Source organism: Tiliqua scincoides, chromosome 5 (genome assembly GCF_035046505.1).
Source record: "Tiliqua scincoides isolate rTilSci1 chromosome 5, rTilSci1.hap2, whole genome shotgun sequence".
Classification (NCBI taxonomy): Eukaryota; Metazoa; Chordata; class Lepidosauria; order Squamata; family Scincidae; genus Tiliqua; species Tiliqua scincoides.
The window spans coordinates 19679801-19697270 of NC_089825.1; the positions used below are offsets into that span (position 1 = coordinate 19679801).

The following is a 17470-nucleotide window of genomic DNA, read 5'->3' on the forward strand; positions in this document are numbered from 1 at the left end:
TCAGATTAATTAGCAATTAGCAGTAATAGCTAATTATAATAAAATAATAGCTAATAATAATAAAAAATTAGCAATAATAGATTCAGCACAGATAAAAGAAATACTACACACAATACATAATTTATGGAATTCGCTGCTATATCATGATGCCCATTGGTTTAGATAGTGTCAGGGGGTCTGGATAAAACAGTTCAAGCAGTCTGGGTGTCGGGTACTAGAGTGGGCAGATGAGGATCTGAAAGACCAGAACCTGGGAGCATGGTCAGAGGTGAGCTGCTGGTGGTCAGGTTTCTGAACCATTAGACAAGTGAGTGAACTGATGGAAGGGAAGTCTGTTTAGGAATGAGAATCTCTTCAGATCAGTTGAAGTGTTAAAAATGAACATTATGATGGTTGGGGCATCCCTTTGCAGTCTACTGAAGATTTAAGGAATATTGCCTGTTTCAAATTATGCTTGTAATTTTGATTTCACTCAGTGTGATTTTTTTAAAAGCATGTCCTATGTAATCCTGACAAATAGAGCAGATATGAAAGATATGGCTGTCATGCTAAACCAAGGATTAGAGTACAAGCACAAGGAGAGCCAAGCCGCTGATGCCCCATTCTCTCTCCTCCTCTTCCATATATGCATGGCTAGTTCAAAAATCTTCAGCTTCAGCTTCCCAAAAACTAGGGAAACTGGTTTATTGTAACTGGGTTACTAAACTTAACTGGGATCAACCCATGATTTCACTGATTTGTGATCTAATCACAGTTGGAATAAACCAGTTACAGAGTTTGGATGTAATGGGAAATTGCAATTTATTCTAAAACAAATGTGGAAGTTTTCAGACTTCCTCTCCTTGCAAGGGTGCAAGTCTGGGGCTTGGCCCTTCACATGCACATAGCATTATGCCTGCAACCACTGAATTCCCGAAGACAGGAACAAATAATTATAGAATAATAATATAATAAGAATAATTATAGAAAAATAGAATAAATAGAATTCAAAATTGGTGCAAAATACATTTTTTAAAAAGCAGCTTTTTCTTGCATTACAACTGTACCAATACATTTTTCTAAAGACAATTCAGAGTTTAAAATATAAAATATTTGTATGCTCCAGCTATAAAAGGAACAAATGCTTCTGCTTTGATTGCCAGATTCGCTAAAGTTATTTGATCCAAGTATTTAGTAGAAAGATGAATGTGGTATCATTAATTTTTTGAATCAGGAATTTTGGCCATCAAAAGTACTCATATTGTTTTCTTTTTAGGGAAGCCACGAAACAGATTGGAGCCAATGGATACCATATTTGTTAAACAGGTTAAAGAAGGAGGACCTGCTTTTGAAGCTGGTTTATGCACAGGTGTGTTTCCCTTGCCTGTTTTGTATTGTATGTGTGATAGTGAAATATGTGATGTGCAGAGTTGGTGTGATGTCATTACTGTTCTAATGCTCAGGAAATAAAACCTGTCAGAGAGTTTGCTTCTGTGAGAGGAGGAAGGTTGTTAAGTTTGTCTGGGATTGCAGTTGGTTCAGCGTTTCTTGAAATGTTCCATTGTAAAGTTTTGGGTTGCACGATCACTGATGTCACGCTATGACTTTTGAAACCAATACACTGTTTACCTATTGTTAGAAGTGGAAACACTTTCCCTGTTCCTCTTATAATTTGTGAAGTGGACCTCATGGATCTTAGATGCATTGAAATCTGGTGTACTAATTGGGTTCCAGGGTTTCTGATCTTATCCGTGGTGATGTACCTGAGTATCACTTTTGACATTGCTGTAGAGAGGGGGAAAGAAATAACAGGATCTCTCTTTTAATATTTAAATCAGCTCCTGGATTCCTCAAGTAAAGAAAAACAATGATCTGGATTTTCTAATTTTGTGCATTTTTCTTCTTGTAGGTGACAGAATTATAAAAGTAAATGGGGAAAGTGTTATAGGAAAGACCTATTCTCAAGTAGTTGCTTTAATTCAAAACAGGTAAGATACTTTACAAAGTGTAAAATTTTAAATCCTACATAACATTCCCTTTGAGAAAGTTAATTTTAAATGTAGAACAACAATGATCCTATATATGATGAGTCACCACTGATTTATGGAGTTTGATATGATCAAACATCTGCTTCTCTTCAACTCCTCACACAGTTTAGGGCTGCCTACCTGGTCACGCACTACCCATAACCAATCAACCTACTTGGTCAATAAGTAGACCATTCTTCTTTTGCTGACAACATTTATTGAAAGGGGCTCTAAAGTGAATGTTAGCACACTGTAGAGGAGAGTAAGAGTTCCACAGGTGTTTTCTTTGGACAAACCAATTAAATCTATAATTGAATGCATTCAGGTTTCCAAGAGAGAAATGGAAAAACCTGATTGTAGCGAAACCTTCCTCTTGAATGCTAGTTTTCTACGTTCACTGAATATTTTTTTGTGTGGAGGTGCTTTCAGGCACATGTGCCCCCACCTATAGTATGCAGTAATACAGACCAGACCCATTTTGAACTCTTTTTTTTGTTTGTGAGAACTTGGACATGGGCAGCTCAATCCTGAGCTGCCCAGAGCTGCGGGAGCCGGTGGCTCCCTGGCAGGCTCCCGCTGGATCCAGAGCCTCCCGCGCTACCACAGAAGGCTCCTCTGGAGAAGGGGACATTCGCCCCCTTCCCCCGGGTAAGGGAAGCAGCCCCGCAATGGGGCTACTTACTTTAGCGGTGACTGTTTGGTTGCCGCTAAAGTGAAGGCGCTCGTGTAGGGTGCGCAGCCCTCCATGAGCACCTAGGATCCTTCAGAGCTCGGCTCCATGGGTCTGCCTCCCCTCTCACCAGAACACCTCCCCCACACCCCCATTCCACAGCCCGGCAGCCGCAGGCACTGCCGAGCCACGGAACACAGGTGCCCGCCTGGTGGTGGCTCAGCGTCAGCTGGAGCTGAGCCAGCTCTGGCGGGAGCCCGGCGGTAAGCCCAGCAAACATGCCTTATGGCAAGTTTGTGACTGTGGTTCGCGCCGTGGAGGTGCAGCGCAGACCACAGGATTGGGCTCTAACTTCCTTATGGAAAATCCCTAAACTGCAAGTAACAAAACATGCTAGGATTGCTCCTGAAACAATCAAATTATCTCTTGCAAGTGCATTCTGGGAGTGCTATAATAAAGTTCTTTATGTGTCTTCTGAACACATCAAAAGAAGTCAATATACTGAATCATGTATGCATATTCTTTTAAAAGGTTGGAAGAGACAATGTAGATTGAGCATGTATGTTTCAGATGTTAGAAATTGTAAAATATCAGTTGCTTTTAGCATTCTATTTGAAGACTGTCCTATTTGTTATTTTAAAAAAATGAAAATACAGGACTCTGTCATTCATATTGTGTTAGTGAGGTTTTACTCTTTTCAGTCTATTTTGACACCGAGCTAATTTTGACTGAGCAGCAGATGTGAAATTAAAATTAGATTGTGTTGGATCAATGTTCTATCTACATAGTAATCTCTAAGAATTCATAGGACTGTATCTCATAGTATTTTTAAACTGTCACTTTCATTCTGTAAGTGACATTTCATATTAACATATTATATGATGATGATGCTTCCATTTTTATAAGTGTTAAGAAAATTGTATATAAGATTTCCATAAAAACCTGGTATCTGTTGGTTATAGTCTATGAAGTGTTGAAAATGGATAGCCTTAATACTAGTGCTGTGAAATGCATTTGCATTATTTAAGTTCATCTTTATGCTAAATATTAGGAGAGAAGGAATGTTTTGTTTCTAGCTACTTTTTGGGTGATGTTGGAAAGTTAAATCTTTAATTGATTATGAGAAGTGACTTATTATACCCAGGTCTGGTCAACCCTTGCAGCAGAATGGGTTGGTAGAATCCTGAGGTGTAGAGTGGACGTTACCCCTTTAAACCGCAGGTGGGAGCTATCTTTTAAAAATGCTTTTGCATGAAAAAAAATTCCCTGCAATAAGAAACAGCAAAGCAGTTGTAGTTGAGCTCATTCCTTGCTGTGCTAGTTTGCATTTGCAGGAAGCTTTTTAGGTAGAGGGGCATTCAAAAAATGTATCCCCTGCTTGCAGACTGAAGTGGTTCAGTCTATTCTGCTGTTTCATGATTCTTCCTCCTCCTTACTGCCTCATCCTGCTCCATCTGTAGATCAGGCCACAGTATATGTAGGGTGGTTTGGTTAGGGACTCAGACTCTGTCAACAACTCTGCCTACAACTCTGTCAATGCTATGCAAAATTCATCCTGCCTGTTCCATGTAAAAATGTGTAAAAATGGGAATATTTAAGAATTACCTGTCATGTGTTGTGGGGTCTTACCATCTTCATGTAGATGATGCAAGCAGATCATAACACAACAGTTTAATGCTCTAATCCAGTGTTTCTCAACTAATAGTACGGGTACCACCAGTGGTACTTGAGATAGCGTCTGATGATACTCACAGGACCCCTGGACCACTGACACCCCTGAGACCAGGAACTTGACATAACAAACAATGGTAGAAGGCTCAGTGTGGTGGGTAGAGCTCTAAAGCATGCTTTTCCGTGCTCAAAAAAAGCCCTCCTGTCCATCCGGAGCCTCTTACTGGTGTTTGTCAAGTCACATCTGGCTTCCCAACCAAGAAGTAACTAGTGATAACATCACCAGTTATCTGGTGACCAGTTCTGGTGGTACTTCAAATAGATGGACCATGTGAAGTAGTACAGTGGGGGCCAAACCTTGAGAAAAACCACTCTATAATTTACTCTCTCCACAGTAAACCCACATAAATTATATCACAGACAATACGTTCTCTGTGTGAATAAGGCAAGTTATGGAGGAAATATTTGAAACATATCTTCTTTAGCTGTTCAACTTACATACAATACAGTGGGCCCTCCTTATCCGCAGGCTCGGCATCCACAGATATCAGTATCCCCATGTTATGCAGGATTCAAAGAGACCACTGAAACCAATGTAGGTTCAAGGCTTTTATTGTGAGGAATGGACCTGAACCAAAATGACAACAACCTTGTTCCAAATTCCCTGATTCAGTGAGGACCTGAGGCAGGCACTAGGCAGCAGGACTTGAGGCAAAGGCTGGCTGGTTGCTCCCTGGCTCTCAGTGGCTCTCCCAGGGGCTCCTTGCTGCAGCTCCCTCTTCTCAGTTCTCACGTTTCAGCTCCACTCTGCAGCTCCTTCTCTCCCAGCTCGCCTGGTGATCTTTCTTCCTCTGCAGAGCTTGCTCTCCAAGGCTCCTCACAGCAGCTCTTCCCTGGTGGTCTATCTCGCTCCTTGCTTGTGCAGCCCCTTTTATAGGCCTCTGCACACAGCAGCCTCTACCTTCCCTCCACTGGTACTGCAGCCTCCTCTCCTGCAGCAGTTTTCCCTCAGGTCCTCCTCAGACTGAGCCCAAGTTTTACACATAACACCCAGATGCCAAGCCTGTGGCTGGAGGACTTCAGAGGACCTCCTGAATCCAACTGGAAGGCACTTCAAGGTTTGTGTCGGTGACTTCCAGTGTTCTGTGGCCCTCCAACTGCAGATTTAATTATTCACAGAATTCGGTATCTATGGAAGGACCTGGAATGAATCCCCTGCAGATATCAGGGGCCTACTGTAATTTACAGAGATATCTATCCATGAAGGAGGCCTCAGGCAGTTTGTGTAGTTTGCAAGTCTTCCACTGCAAGTAAATAGACATGACAGGCTCTGTGCATATCAGCTACTTTTAAAAAAATTTTTTAAAAGTAAATCCTGAATGTATGTGTTTTCCTATGAAGGGAGAATTAATGGCAATTTGCCTGCTTCAAAAAGACTAATGAGAAACAAATTTTTTAAATGCTGAGTGGTTGAAAAGGAATGACTGTTGAGACTGTCAGTATAATCCTATTAACCAGGAATTAATATTTTCTCAAATTGGTTAGTATATACTGTGTATTTCTTGTTAGTGTAGTAATATCTTTCCTCTTTACAGTGACTCTGTATTGGAACTTAGTGTTATGCCAAAAGATGAAGATATCCTTCAGCTGGTAAGTTAGATTTTTGAAATGGAAACTAAAGTGTGCTGCTCTATAAATGCCAAAAAGTTTTTGACTTTCACCAGCAATGTGAATAGGCAAGAATCTATGACTCATATACCATAATTTTACTGTTCATTTTTCCATCCCTTCTCTGGTTGTTGCTTTTGTTGTATATTGATACAGAGAGTAAATGTAAACAAATATAAAATGAAGAGATTGGGATAAGGAGCCTTTGGCATTTTTATACATTTAACACATGCTGTCTGAGCCATAGTGGGATGTAACCAAAAAAATCTAAAAGCCATTGTGGGTAAAACTAGAGGATTTTTCATTTCAGCGAAAATGGATGGACAAAGGTCAGTAAGGAATAAACTGTTTTCAAAACAGTGCATTTTCCCAGCGAAAGTTAGATTTAGGGAATACTTTTAGATTTCTCTTGACTGGGCAAGAAGTTTCAGATTGACTTTTCCATTTTCTGGCAGGTAATCGATATCTGAATTCTAACCCCATGTATTTGGAGTGGCATATATATTTATATATCCTACTGCTTTCATTGAAACTTCCTCACAAGTCAGGATCAATTGAATAAGTTTAATCAAACCTACCTTCATTTACCAGCAGCCATTGCAGGTAGTGATGGCTAGAGATCCCCTTTGCAATGTTACAAAATATGTTTGTACCTGTTACAAAATATGTTTGTATTGTTTCTTTAATTTAATAAAAGCATTATTTTAAAAAAGATGGATGGTATCAGAGTAAGGATAGGATTAACAATTGCAGGTTGAGCACCCTTTATCTGGAATTCCGAAATATGGAGTATTTCGAAATACAGAAGTTTTTTAAGTGCCGCCATGACTTAAAAAAATTTTTTTTGCCTAAGGAAATAAAATCACAACCTTGTTGTATGTACAAATTGTTAAAAATATTGTATTAAACTACCTTCAGGCCAAGTGTATAAACAGTGTATGAAACATAAGTGAACTTAGATGGGCCCCATTCCAAGATCTCTCATTATGTATGTGCAAGTATTCCAAATGTCGGAAAATTTGATATCCAAAATACTTCTGGTCTCAAGCACTTTGGATAAGGGATGCCCAACCTGTGCTACTAAATGGAGGAGATTTTGGATGAGTTTTCAGGCATGATAGTTTATTATTATTATTATTATTATTATTATTATTATTATTATTATTATTATTATTATTATTATTATTATTATTATTATTATTATTATTAACAACAGTATTTATATACCGCTTTTCAACTAAAAGTTCACAAAGTGGTTTACAGAAAAAAAATCAAATAACTAATGGCTCCCTGTCCCAAAAGAGCTCACAATCTAAAAAGATGCAACACCAGCAGACAGCCACTGGAAAAGACACTGCTGGGGTGAGGAGGGCCAGTTACTCTCCCCCTGCTAAAAAGAGGAGCACCCATTTGAAAAAGTGCCTCTTACCCAATTAGCAGGGTTTAGGTTAGTTTAGGTGAAGAAAGAGAAATGAAAGGTGGCAATGGACATGATTGCCATGCACAGAAATATGGAATGCATTTTATACTTGCAAGAAATTATCAGGTGCAGCTAAATAGCATATTCTATGTGTAAAGTTGTAAAAATAAATCTCTTCCATTTAGGTTTGGTATCTGAAGTTGTGCTTCTACTTTTAAACTCTTCTTATGCTACTACAATTTGCAGTTGGAAAAAAAATAGTGTTTTCATGAGATGTTGTTGGCATATGTGTGCATGCTGAGGGGTAGTATTCATTGTGATGAATTTTGTAATGGTGATGGCTGTTGTTTTCTTTGGTGAATGTGAATTCATCTCCCAGTTCATTGTTTTTTAAAGCAGTGAAAAGGATTTTGACTACTTCTCTGCCACAGAGCTCCACCCCAATTCATTGAATAGCTGCAGGTTATTATACTGTTGGTGCTAGATTGTGATAGTAACAAATGTTGCATAAAAGGAATAATTCTGTTAAGAAGAATTCTTTAGGATGGCCTTTAAAAAACTGAAAATAAAGGAAGAAGGAGTGCACTGATAATTTGATTCTAAAAGATGAGAAGCATTCAGGTCCCTAATCCCTTGAGCTTCTGTGGTTCACTTGAAATCAGAAGAATAACTCAGGTGCTTAACATTAAAGGCTTGGTATACCCAACTGCATACTCAGACAAAGCTTGAAAGAGACTGCATTGTTTCATAATAATCTAACTATGTATGCAAAGGACTAGTTGTCCATTTGCACCTGAACATCTATGAGTAACTCACCCCATACTTGAAGTGTGCATGAGCCAGTACTGTGCAATCCTTGGAATTTTCATGTTTTCCTTTTCAAATGCTCTTTCTTCCCATTATTTAGAAGATTGATACTCCACCTTATGATCAAAGCAGTCTCCAAGTTGACTAAAAACAGCAGATGGTATGGCTGGTGGCAGAGGCCAGTGTGCCTCTTGTGCTTTTGCAGTGCCTGGGCAATTCTCAGTCAGATCAGAATTCTTTCTTGAAGGGAGGAAAGTTCTCTTCTTCTTTTTCTGCTTCTTGTTCTGTAGTTGATCTATGGAGCCTGGATAGTCTTCCTGGGAGACAGAAGGTTAACTCTAGAGGGGTCAGGGGGGAGGGAATGAATGCCCTGGGGTGCCACCCAGGTTGCGCTGCCACATGTCCTCCCCCACAGCCTATTTTTTTTAAACTGGCCTTTCTAGGCCTTTCCAAGGTCTTTTGAGGGCTGGGGAGGCCCCCTGAAACATCTGAAGGGCCCTCTGAGACCTCCAGAAGGTCTAAAAAGTCACTTAATTTAGGTCATTTGGCAGCCGGGGAGGCCGCACAGAGCCTCTCCAAGCACTCAGAAGACCTCCAGGTGCTTTTGGTGGGGCGGCACTTTGTGGTCCTGGCCCCAGGTGTCACTGGGGCCAGGATTGCATTTGCTCTAAACTGCTTTTCCAACTCTAGGAAGTTTGTAAAACTTTCTAGATTGTCGTAGAATTCTTGCTGCACTTCTTATCGCTGTGCTTACAACAACAATAATTTGATTTAAGATTTCTTTTCAGCAAATTAAGACACATGATTTTAAAGAAAAGATTGAAAATGTGACCCTGCACTATTTCTCAAAAATGACTGCCACTGTCTCCTATCCAAAGGCATGGGCCTGGCATGACTACTTGAAGCATAGTCCTTGTGAAGCTTTTATGGATTTATAAAGCACAGTAAATTAGTTCTCTTTTAATCATCGTTTGGTTCAGATTTTCTGTGTCTTAACAGGACAAGGTCATAACTAAGAAAAGCGTAGGAATATTGTGTCTCATTTTGTGCCAGACAATAGATATTGTAGCATCAAAATGAGAAAAAAACAGCACAGTAAAATATTTTTTTTCTAAATTATTCCCTCCACTATTTTCAGTGTTTAAATTAGCTTTAATGGCTTCTTCCTTTTTAAGATGCATTATAGTTGCTCCCACATTATTTCACAAAAGGTAGAGACTGGTTCCTTCACCTTATGTTACTTCACTTTCTGAGATGTTTCTCATAGGGTGAGTGGTGTATTTGTAGTTCATTAAAATATATGTTGTAGACCAGTGAGAACACTGAAGTAGTTTTAGCTGGTGGTTCTGGAATTATGGGTCAATTAATGTATTAGAAGTATGGCTTAATTGCCTCTGTTGTGATTGCTTTGGGAAGGAATTCTAACAGGAATCCTTGAAAGTTTCATGAAAATGTAATATCAAGTAGTGCCACATTATGAAATTGGGGGCTCCCTTTACCCCCCTGAAACACTTTTTAGATAATTCTAAAGGGCCAGATCCTAGGGATTAGCTATTGACTCCTTTTTAAGGCACTGGAGTATCAGCCCACTTTTAAACTTATCTGCTCCTCACTCCTGGTCTGAACCAGCATTGCCATTCCTACCTGTTGCGTACTTGTCAAGCGTGCATCTCTCTCCAAACTCCTTTCTCCTACTCCTTCTAGTTTCCAGTGTTTTGAGGCTAAGTGCCAGGAAATAGTGTAAATCATTGGTTCCCAAACTGCTGGGTCACAACCCACCAGCCAGGGAAGCACTTGTCCCTGTCCCTGTCCCTTTCAGCTGTGGCTGGGGGACAGAAGGGGTTTTTCACTTACCTGCAGCCAGCACTGCAGTCCTGGGGGGCCTGGGGAGCAGGGCTCCCCAAGCCTCTGTAAGTCTAAAAAAGAGGGGGGGGGAATGAGCACTTCTCCTGAAAATTGGAAGTGCCCATTTCCCCCCCCTTTTTTTAGACTTACAGTCTTGGGTAGCCTTGTGGAAGAAAGATTAAGAATGCCTTCTCCAAAGCTGCTTCTGAACAGAAAGCCAGAAGCTGACTACTCAGTGGTGTCTTTGAATAGTGATTCAGCAGGATCAGGAGTATTGTGAGTCTTTTATGTGTGAGGACCTGAAGGAGGACTTTAGGAATTAGCTTCCAGGGTCTTGAATTTGCCTGGAGTGTGGAGCCAACCTGATTTCTGAAGAAGCCCTCCCGTGTGTGAGTATGACTGGAGAGGAGATTGGATGCCTAAATTGTGAGAATTGAAGTAGGCACAAGGTGTAACCATCCTTCAGGGCTGGTATTAGCGTAACCTTATAAGTAATCAAACATCTAAGCAAATAAAGCAACATGTGTATTTTTATAAATAAAATTTGTTTTGTTGGTTCTGTTTAATATTGGGCTGCTTGATCACTCCTATGCCTATGCTTTACTGGGTGACCAGGGGAAAGGTTTTCAGTATATTGGACCAGTGGATGGTTATTAAAAGAGCCTAGAGTGGAGAAGAAAAGCGGGAGAAATTTTCTCTCCCTTTCCTGTTGCCATTGAAAAATTTCCTTACACATGATTAAAGCTGGTGGGATTTTAGAATACCCTTGTGTTCTTAAATAACACAGAGAATGAGGGGGTTAACAGATAGGGGAGGTGATGGATACTACTTGACTTAGGTGTGAACTCACCCCATCCCATGCATGTGTGAAGGCTTTTGTCACTGAAGACAAGTTGTGAACTTTTTTTGTTTTTGCCCATCTAGAATGAATCAAGCTCATATAGAACCCCAGAAGTATTGTCTACATGCAGTGTGATAGACTCAGAAATAGGATATAACTGGCTGACCTGGGGACACTTAGGGACCATGTCCTCTTCTTGCCTATCTATCATGATATATTTTCTCCAGACTTCAAACCTGGAAAATTTTTTTCACTGGGTGGCCCATACAGAGCATAGGAGAGAAAGTAGCAGATGTTGGTAGCCATCGGGGTAGCCAGTACAGTAATACTTCTGATAGTGGCAGCAACGTTACCCTGCACATGCCCGATCTCGTCTGATCTCGGAAGCTAAGCAGGGTCAGGCCTGGTTAGTACTTGGATGGGAGACTGCCTGGGAATACCGGGTGCTGTCGGCTTATTACCATAGTCTTTCGAGACTGAAGGTTGCCAACCATTAGTGGTGTTTCATTATAGCATTCTTCATTTATTCAGTTTCGTTATAGCATTCTTCTGGGTTTGTTGACAGCAGCTACAGCCAGTGACAATAGCATTTGCTGACCAATCCGCACAAGTTTCCTGCCTTAGGTCAGTGTCTCCTCTAGTGCTGTTTCACACAGTGTTTCACTTTCCAGGAACGTATCCCCCTTGTAATTGGAGGTATCGCTATACAAGACCATCCAACAACATTGTTGTCTTAGCTTATGATAAGTTCAACAGACATAAAAAGAGTAAGGAAAGGCATTATTCTGTTATGTTAGTCCAATTAATATGGAGGACTTCTAAATTTTTTACTAGAATTCAGACATTAACTTTTCCTAAAGATGTTGGTTTTTAAACTTTTACTTCTCCTCTTTTAATATACATCCATTTCTGAGAATTCATAATTTTGGTAATCAGGTTTTATAATTTTTTTTCAGACGCAGCTTATATTTAAAAAAGAATCTTGCAAATATGCAGGTTTGGGAAGAGTGTATATGCCTGAATTGGACTAGAGAGGCATTATTGGTGCACCACAGAGCCTGAACCAATGCTGTTGTTTCCTCTGAATGTATCACAGCTTGCTTTTTTTTTTCTCATCCGCATTTTTTCAGTGTGACTGTCTTCCCATTTCCTCCTCCTAATCTGAAAAGTACAGAAATGTAGAGTTCCCATTTTCTGATGTGAGAATGCATGGAAAAATGAGGCGGCTGTATTGGAGTACACCTTGCAGCTGAGGCACAGCCTATTCCAGATTTCACAGTGAAGAAGCATTGAAGATTCACAAAATGAAAATGGTCACATGAGGAGGCTGTTTTTCCTCTGAAGATTATTCTGAAATCATCCTTCTAATGTCAGGCATAGAGCATGAAAGCAGCGGCAGTCAGCTGACAGCTTGTGGTTCTGTTTGGATGCATGTGGGGAAAGGGGTGCACGGATTTTAAATGCATAATGAAGCCCTTGTTTCGTCATCTGGAAGCAGGGATGGTAGCAGCTCAGGGGAGATGAAAGACTGTTATGTTGCTCTAGTAGAAGGGAAGCCTTGTAGCACTACCAGAGGGCTTCGTTTGCAGCAGGAAAGATGCTCTGAGGCAACCCAGCACAACTGTATTTTCTTTTTCTTGAAGGCTAGGGAATAAATGCAAGAAGCAGGTAAAAGCTTGAGACAGACATGCTCACAAGGAGAAGGCTGAAGTTATTGTTTATGCTCCACTGCCCTTTACCTCTCTTGGTACCTTCCAGAGAAATCGGTGTAGATGTATTTTTAGCTTACTGTGTATCCAGCATCAATATGACAACATAATTCTATCTTTACATCCATAAGCAGCTTTTACTATGTTTTCCTGTTTTCTGCCAGCTGCAGTTTTCAAAGGATGTCACAGCACTGGTAAGAAATGTACTGTAGCCATTTCTCTTATTTCGTACGGCATGTGTTTCTTGGTAGATTTGCTGTACTGTTCGAGCCTGCAAGTTGCTGAAAGCTGGTTAGCTGAATCTCAGTTGTGCTATTGATCCAGTTATCTTTTTTTATAACGTGTGCCTGTGTTTTTGTTACTTAGTCAGTTTATTTCTTTCCAGTTTGCTTCACTATTTTGTTTGCACTTAACTAATGCTCACTGTAATATTTATTGCAGCCCTGTTGTAAGCGCCTCGCCCTCCTCAGCACTTTGCTCTCGGTCGAATGTTTATGGCTGCATTTGGGCTTGTACAACCTGTCTAATGCTGCTAAGGCAGGGCATGTTGATTTGTCTGAATGGAGCATGTTGTGATTTGAGCAGGAAATGCTGTAATGTGATACCACACCTAAGCTGTGTAAAATACGGCTGGGAAATATTTCTGCATTGGCAAGCTTTGTGTTGTCAGCTCTTTTAATTTCATATTGCAGCTAAAGGAAGTCATTGCAAAGTGTACAATAATGTGTTTGTGTTCTGGGCGGACTTTGCAAATGTGCTGGTAGTTGTATGATGGTTACAGACATGTCTTGATGCACAAGGAAATGTGCAATATGTAGAGCAAGGTCTTTCCTTAGGAGTCAGATCTTGAAAGGTAAGATAGAAATTGTTAAGTACATAGAGAGAATACATAATTATGACAGTGTGTTTCACTCTGAAGAAGTGTTTATAAGCAGCTGCCAAACCATATATGTCGGTGTTATTTTGGGGATGAAAATAGGACACTACTGTGAGTAGTATGACATTTGTGGAATAAGTAACATGTAAGATTTTTTGGAGGAGGGTGGGCGTTGGCTGGCAACAAAGGCATTACCACTGTCTGTTCATATTAGATATTGCAATCGTGCCTTTTAGAATAGGAATCTGTGTTAAATGCAGTGGTATCTACATAGAATGTTCTGTGGCAAAAGAAGTGTAAATTTTCTAGGGCTAACTGAATCCCTTATTTAATCTGTCAGCTGCTGCAGAATCCTAGCTTCCAGCATTGAACAAGTGCAAAAGGGAGGAATATTTGAAGCAGAATTTTGAGGATTTGTGGAAAACGAAATTCCCTTTTGGTTTGGGCTCAAAACGTTTGTCTTTTATTCACCTGCAGAAATTTCTAGAATCTGCTGTTTGTATAATATAAAATGTGCTTAATCCTTTGCAGGGGCTTTGCATGGTATATTTCCACGTTCAAGTAATAATAGAAGGAATTTGACATTTCTTATTCATTGAACAATAATCCTTGAGCAAAGATCAATGGTGGTATCTGCTTCGTATCTGAGAAGTCCTTTTTCCTTTAAGGAATTTAGCTGTCTACTGGATTCACCTCCTTGCAATGTGGTGATAATTTATCATTCCTAATTTAAGTGAGTTAATTTCTTTTTTAAATTCTCTGTTTGCAGGCATATTCTCAAGATGCCTACCTGAAAGGCAACGAAGCCTACAGCGGTAATGCCCGCAACATCCCTGAACCACCTCCAATATGTTATCCTTGGCTAACGTCTCCATCTTCAGTCATGGCACAGCCTGTTGAAAAAACACCTTCTGACTCTTCACTAGGAAAGCAACCAACTAGTAGACCTGTACGGACATCAGCACAACCAGAAAAGGCCTACAGAATGGAAATACAAGTGCCTCCATCCCCAACAGATTTTGCAAAATCCAACACAGCTGTCTGTGTTTGCAATGACACTGTACGAACTGTTGTTGTGCCTTCTGAGAAGGCTGTAGACTTGCCAACCCATAGAGCAAATCACACAGCTCTGTCGCACAGGGCAGAAGATGAAAGATATGGTTTCAAGGAACAAACCACTCTAAAAACAAAAGCACGAACCACATCACCACCCTCTTCAGTGTCCACTGCCATTGTACTTCCTCAGACACCACTTACAAGGCCAGTAGATCCCACTGGAATGAGTAACAAGTCTGGAAGTTATGGAGGGTCTCCAGAAGGAATCTTAAGTCCCAGACCTCCTGCTCAAACTGCAGGTTCTCCCTCTGTCACTACAAATCACTGCACTTCTCCAAACGCGCAACATATTGACTGGAAAAACTACAAAACCTACAAAGAATACATTGACAACAGGCGTTTGAACATGTATGGTTGCAGAACCATACAGGAAAGATTAGATAGCTTAAGGGCAGCCTCTCAGAACACGACAGATTATAATCAAGTGGTACCAAATCGAGCTGGTTCACAGGTACGACGCAGAAACACTTCTCATGATAGGGTCCTGCCACCCATTCAGATCCGGCGAAGGAGTGTGTCCCAGGAAAGACCTGAGGATCCTGTTTTGATGAAAGGGTGGCAGAGGAGTGCCTCTCAAGATACTCTAATTTCACCATCAATCAGCCCCAGGAATCACAGGGCACGGTCCTGGGACTACTTAGGCAAACATGGAGAAACACTAGAAAGCGTTCCCCCCAGGAGTCTTGTTGCAGATTCACACCGAGATCAGCAAAGTATTTATGAGAGACCTAGACAGCATGCATTTAATTTATCTCTTCGACACAATTTTTCTGTGGCTCCAGGTGCTTATAGCTCAGATAGTAGGCAAATAAGTAGTAGAGCCTTGGGGTCTGCCCCCCAGTTCCAGAAGGTTTCACCAGATGTAAAGTCACTGCAGCCTGCCAGAGATTTGACAACCCCTGGTGGAACTTCAAAGTCTACTACCATTTTTCAGGAAAGATCATCTCACTTGACAGATAGAAGCACAAGAAGCAACTCTTTGAAGACTTCTGTACCCTATGCAGCAAAACCGTCACTTCCCCTTAATCAGAGCCTGGATAGTGTTACTACCAAAGACCAAAGAGAAGTAAATCACGTTCATCACAGCAGTTTGTTAAATCAACAATCAAGGATAAAAGCAGAAAGTGTACCAGGCCACAAAAAAGAAATAGGCACAGGTATTCTATCCCCTACTTCCTATATAGCTTCTGCCAAATTTGTCCCACAGAAGAGTGAGCACTTAACTACCTCTGTTAACTTAGATGTGTCAGTCAACCAGAAGGATCAAGATTTTGAAAAGGAAGATATTAGAGAATTTGAACTTAAGCCAACAAATATTGTAGATGAAGACGCAGAAATGGTTACTTTGCGGGAAAAATCTCCTTCTGGCCTTCAAACACCACAGCCTTTGCGGCATCAGTCCTACATCTTAGCAGTAAACGACCAAGAACCTGTCTCAGATACTACTTGTTGGTTGCCCAATGATGCTCGTCGAGAGGTCCATATAAAAAGAATAGAAGAACGGAAGGCTTCTAGCTCTAGCCCACCTGGTGATTCCTTGGCATCCATTCCATTCATAGGCAAGTGAAACTGTCTGGTTTTATATCTCTGCATTTGATGTGTGTTTGGATATGCTGAGTTACCATGTTATATTGTTGGTTTAGTATTCTTCATTCTAATTCAGAGGTGTCCAAACTCTTTGGCAGGAGGGCCACATCATCTCTCTGACACTGTGTTGGGAGCCAGGAAAAAAATGAATTAATTTACATTTCAAATTTGAATAAATTTACGTAAATGAATATATTAGAGATAGAACATGCAAATGAATGAAGGTCTTACAATAGCTCAAGACCTATAAAAGACCTTGCACAAAGCAAGACCAGACTTTTTTGCTGCTGCTGCATCACAGATGTGAAACAGCAAGCAGTGACGGGAGCCCTTGTCCCGTAGCTCACACAAGAGGTCGAACAGTTGGCTGTCACGCTGAGAGCTGTTGCATCAGGCCAGCGTGGGCTCCAGCAAGTCTCAGGAGGGCCAGAGGTTCATTGGAGACTGGGGACTCCCTGTGAGTCAGATTGGGAGTCCTCGATGGCCGCAAGTGGCCCCAGGGCTGGTTTTGGGCACCCCTGTTTTAATTCATGAATCAACAGTTTCTGCAAGTATAATCTAGAAAGCATAATGCATATTTCAGATGTATTGTCCTTAGAACCTTTTCACACATTTATTTAGTTGTGTGGGGAGCTGTTTCCCTGCATGTTTCCTATGAGGCTGCAGTAGGTGTGTAAATATTGCAGCTACTTGTATAGAGATAATGGCATGGGTCTTTTCTACTTGATTGCTACTCTCCCTCCTGGAAAGGTGGGAAAAGAACCATGCCAAGCAGACTGGTTATGGTATTTGCACATATTTTAGCAGCATAGGAAATTGTATTGGGGAGCTGGATGAGTACATGAAAGGGCCTAGTCCCATTGATTCTAGTAGAATTCAAACATGATTAATTTTCTTTGTATCATGCCCAGTATGTAATAAAGAAATATTAATAGGCATTTGCTGGTGGCATATGATCCGACTTCAGAAATTCAAGTTTATTTTAAAAAGGTTTGCTAGAATGTTCATGTTTCTCTAGGTGATTTTTGTGTTTTATTCTGCAGTGAACAATTTACCTTAATTTTAATGTTCTATATATATTGCCATGTATGGCTCATGTTAATTTAGCTCACTAGTTGTTGTTAATTCTCTGCAAAGCCTTTTAAATAGGAAAGAAGGATTGAATTGTATGAATTTGCATACAGTGCATGCACACCTTTTTAAAATCTAGAGTGGTTGTAGAAGTTAATTTGTAAAAAGAAGAAATGGGAAAA

At 40.5% G+C, this 17470-nt stretch overlaps 1 protein-coding gene and 1 pseudogene across 3 annotated transcripts in view; both read left to right on the forward strand.

The window, feature by feature from the left end:
• Positions 1–17470, forward strand: part of ARHGAP21 (Rho GTPase activating protein 21) — a 128580-nt gene that overhangs the window by 73291 nt on the left and 37819 nt on the right. For 2 of the 3 annotated variants that reach the window (XM_066629003.1, XM_066629006.1), the window contains exons 4-8: positions 1256–1348; positions 1889–1967; positions 5943–5997; positions 12802–12831; positions 14284–16189. In XM_066629003.1, coding sequence (XP_066485100.1) covers positions 1256–1348; positions 1889–1967; positions 5943–5997; positions 12802–12831; positions 14284–16189 — 2163 coding nt within the window. The remainder of the gene's footprint in view (positions 1–1255; positions 1349–1888; positions 1968–5942; positions 5998–12801; positions 12832–14283; positions 16190–17470) is intronic. The other variant, XM_066629004.1, reaches the window with a different exon arrangement.
• Positions 11265–11383, forward strand: LOC136654924 (5S ribosomal RNA; annotated as a pseudogene).